Source organism: Cephus cinctus, unplaced genomic scaffold (assembly GCF_000341935.2).
Source record: "Cephus cinctus unplaced genomic scaffold, Ccin1 Ccin1_scaffold0967, whole genome shotgun sequence".
NCBI lineage: Eukaryota > Metazoa > Arthropoda > Insecta > Hymenoptera > Cephidae > Cephus > Cephus cinctus.
In genome coordinates, this window is record NW_014333524.1 from 54,136 (window position 1) to 57,371 (window position 3,236).

General features: G+C 33.7%; 1 protein-coding gene across 2 annotated transcripts in view; it reads right to left on the bottom strand.

Moving 5' to 3' along the window:
- The window catches only part of LOC107271415 (kin of IRRE-like protein 2), a 46,099-nt gene extending 45,520 nt beyond the window's left edge, over positions 1-579 (bottom strand). The window contains exons 1-2 of one of the 2 annotated variants that reach the window (XM_015747398.2): positions 460-579; positions 115-182 (exon numbers count right to left, since the gene is read on the bottom strand). In XM_015747398.2, coding sequence (XP_015602884.1) covers positions 115-175 — 61 coding nt within the window. In that variant the 5' untranslated portion in view covers positions 176-182; positions 460-579. Of the gene's footprint in view, positions 1-114 lie in introns of both variants that reach the window. The other variant, XM_015747397.2, reaches the window with a different exon arrangement.
- Positions 580-3,236: the final 2,657 nt, after the last annotated feature.

Below are 3,236 nucleotides of genomic sequence, written 5' to 3' on the forward strand. Positions count from 1 at the left end.
GGGGGGGGGGGGGATATATATACTAAGAGAAAAAAGCCATAAATACAGGAAAGTATCTAGAGGTAATTAAGGGATATATTTTTTAGTTTTTCTAATATTCACTTTGCGACTTACCTTGCAGAAGCGAAAGTAAGATGACGAGAGACCGAAAGCAACGTCGGTTGGCAGTCGGCATTTCCGGCCTGCATGTAAGAAAACTCGAGCACCGTATACGATTGGGCAACCCGTCACGTATTTTATTCAAACGAAGAAGTCGTTTTAAAAAATTAGGGGAAAAAAGGGATGAGATTAAAAATTAAACGAAAAAATATATATATTATTTATTAGTATTTTCGTAATTTTTGATGTTTTTTGTTTGATTCGCGGCGTTCTTTTGATTTTGTTCAAAAAACAATTCCAGATACACGAGACACCCTTTTTTCGAATTTAATTTTTCGACGCACTTTTCGTCCCGTATACCTGTGCGGGTTATCCAATGATGATTCTATGATGCCCTATATCTATCCAAACCGTTTACAGTCTTAAGGGGGTAGGTCAGTAATAACGTGTCGAATGAGAGACTGAAGTTGCGTGGGCGAAGTCTCGCCTTCAACTGGCGCGAGTTCGCGTTTCATCCCCCGTGGAATCGCCACCCCAATTCCCCACCATACCAGCCGCTTCGTATACCCTGAGCCTGAATATACGAAAGATACCCGGTACATGATACCAATAAGCTTTTCAAAACACTTACTAAAAGAAATTCATAAGTTTTGTTCGTAAGTCCTACTTACTTTGAAACAAGCGTACGCAAAGCATACCAAATCTTATTGATAATGGCAACAAACTGTAGATGGCGCTGAATGCTTATAAATTATGGGCATATACCAGCAACTCATAAACTAAACTTCGTTCAACATGTTAAGGTACATTAAAAAATAAAGTCAATTGTAAATTGTCATTAATTAGCTTCCGACTGTTGATCGTGATGACAGTTGACACTTGACGATCGTGCATGCTAAAGATACTCGTACTTTTGCGTATACGTTAATTTTAGTAATAAACAAATTTTATTATTTTTGCGAAGCCTACCATAATTGTATTATATAATTTGAGAAAAATTTGCTTGGCGAGCAGCTAAAAATAAATAAACTCTGGATACTCTATATAAATACATTGACATCCTGTATGGTCAAATGAAATTACATAATTAAATAACGTAATAACGCATCTTGACGGTTAATCAATATTAGTATTGGTCGGAATTCCGTTGTAATGAATAATTAGTTCAATTTAATATCAAACAATGTACTCAGGAACTAATTTGTAAATGAATTATTAATTCGTTTGGAAGAGACTCTATCAAATAATCCGGTTTCGAAAAAACGATCAAGTACCTTAAGAAAACATTATTGCAAATTGACTTTATTATTTTTAAACCAATTATCCAATCTGCTTTCGAATCCGGCAAACTCTTCGTGAACGAACCACCCTAAACATAATTTGATTAGCCGTATTTAAAATTTGATATTCATTCATTTACAAAAGAAATATCTTTATGTTTTTGAAAACTAATTTATACAAAAAAAATCCAATTTGCCAAAAAAGTCAAACAAATTCTGAAATATACTTCAGGGTATCCTGTATAAGTACAATATCTAAATCGTCGTTTTGATTTTGTTGATAGTTGAATCAAAAATGATTTTATTTCAATGTAAATCACCTATTTTCACGTTTCTTCATTTATAATACCTTTTCAAATTAATATGGATGGCTGATTAAGTAATTACAGTTTTATTAGACTTTTTCATGTTCTGGGAACATGATGAAAACAAGAAGTCCGATATTTGATGCCATGAAATTAGTTAAAAAGATTGACGACCGCGCGGAAAATGATGAGACACCCTATGTCAAAGGGTTAATATCATTTTTCAATATATTACATTCATATATCTTATGTCATTTTGAAAATACAATAAATTCCAAAATTTAATACGATTTCAAGAAAATATAACAGCTCCTCATAAATCAATTTCATGAACACTCTTATGATTTGAAAGTTTCTCGCTAAGCCCGCGAAAATAATCAGAAAATTTCCGTCAAAAATGTTATGAAAAGAAAAAAAATTTTTTTAAAATAAAAAAGAGTACCGTGAAATCCAGTCACGTCTCAAGAGATTAACGTTACCAGCGCCGCGTGGCACTTTTCTCGTGAATTCAAATACTCTACCAGTATAAGACATAGTAGTTATAGCTCCAGCGCATACGTATACATACACGGGGACTTTTGTTTTCGTTTTTAGTTCCCCGCCCCCTTTCCCATAAGATTTAAAATTTTCAAAGAACAAACTTTTTGCTTTAGGATTTAGGGTTTGAAAGGAAAAGTAAAGTAATACGAATAGAAAACAGAGAAGAAAAACAAAAGTATACTCCTAGTTCCATATAGAGTTTTTTTGTCGTATCTGCTTTAAGACGAATAATATACACAAAGATTATATTAAAAAATTTTTTTTGATCTTATTGCGGCTGTTTTCATTTTATCTAAGGCCCATAAAGATATAACACTTACTCTTACCCACGAGTTTACCGAATGGACATTACAATTCAGTTAAAGTGATTCAATAATTTTGAAAATTAAGGTAAAATTTATAAACACGTAAGACGCTACGGTAATCAATAAATATTAACGCATATTAATTACACAATTATAATGGATATCCCAAACTTTTGCTTCTTATAGGGGCGGAAGTGAGTGTCTACAGAATGGGTTGGGATGGGTGGGGGGGAGTCGACTCTGCGTATACCTACCGAAAAATTCATTGACTGGCGTAAGGCCGCGGATATTAAGGAACACAACGGTGGATAAGCCGGAAGTTTCTTGGCAGAATGCTGCTACTATGGCTTTAGAAGCTTTAGCCACTCTCCCCACTCGGACAGTTTTATTTATTTTTTTTTCACTCCCTTGGGAATTTCCATTCTAACCTTCACTTCCGATTTTTCTTCCATCAACCACAATATTTTTTTCTCATACATTCGTTTATTTCCAATGGCTCAGGACCTTCCTTTGATAACATTATTATTGATATTATTATCATGCCTCCCTTTTTACCTTGTTAGGTCATCTCGTATTTCTTACATGAGCAGATACCTATAATACCATTTTCTTCTTTGTTAAGATAAAATTTTCTCAAATTCCGACCGTAAATATTCGCCAATACATTTTTTTGCGAAAATATACGTATTTTATACGAATTCCCCCCC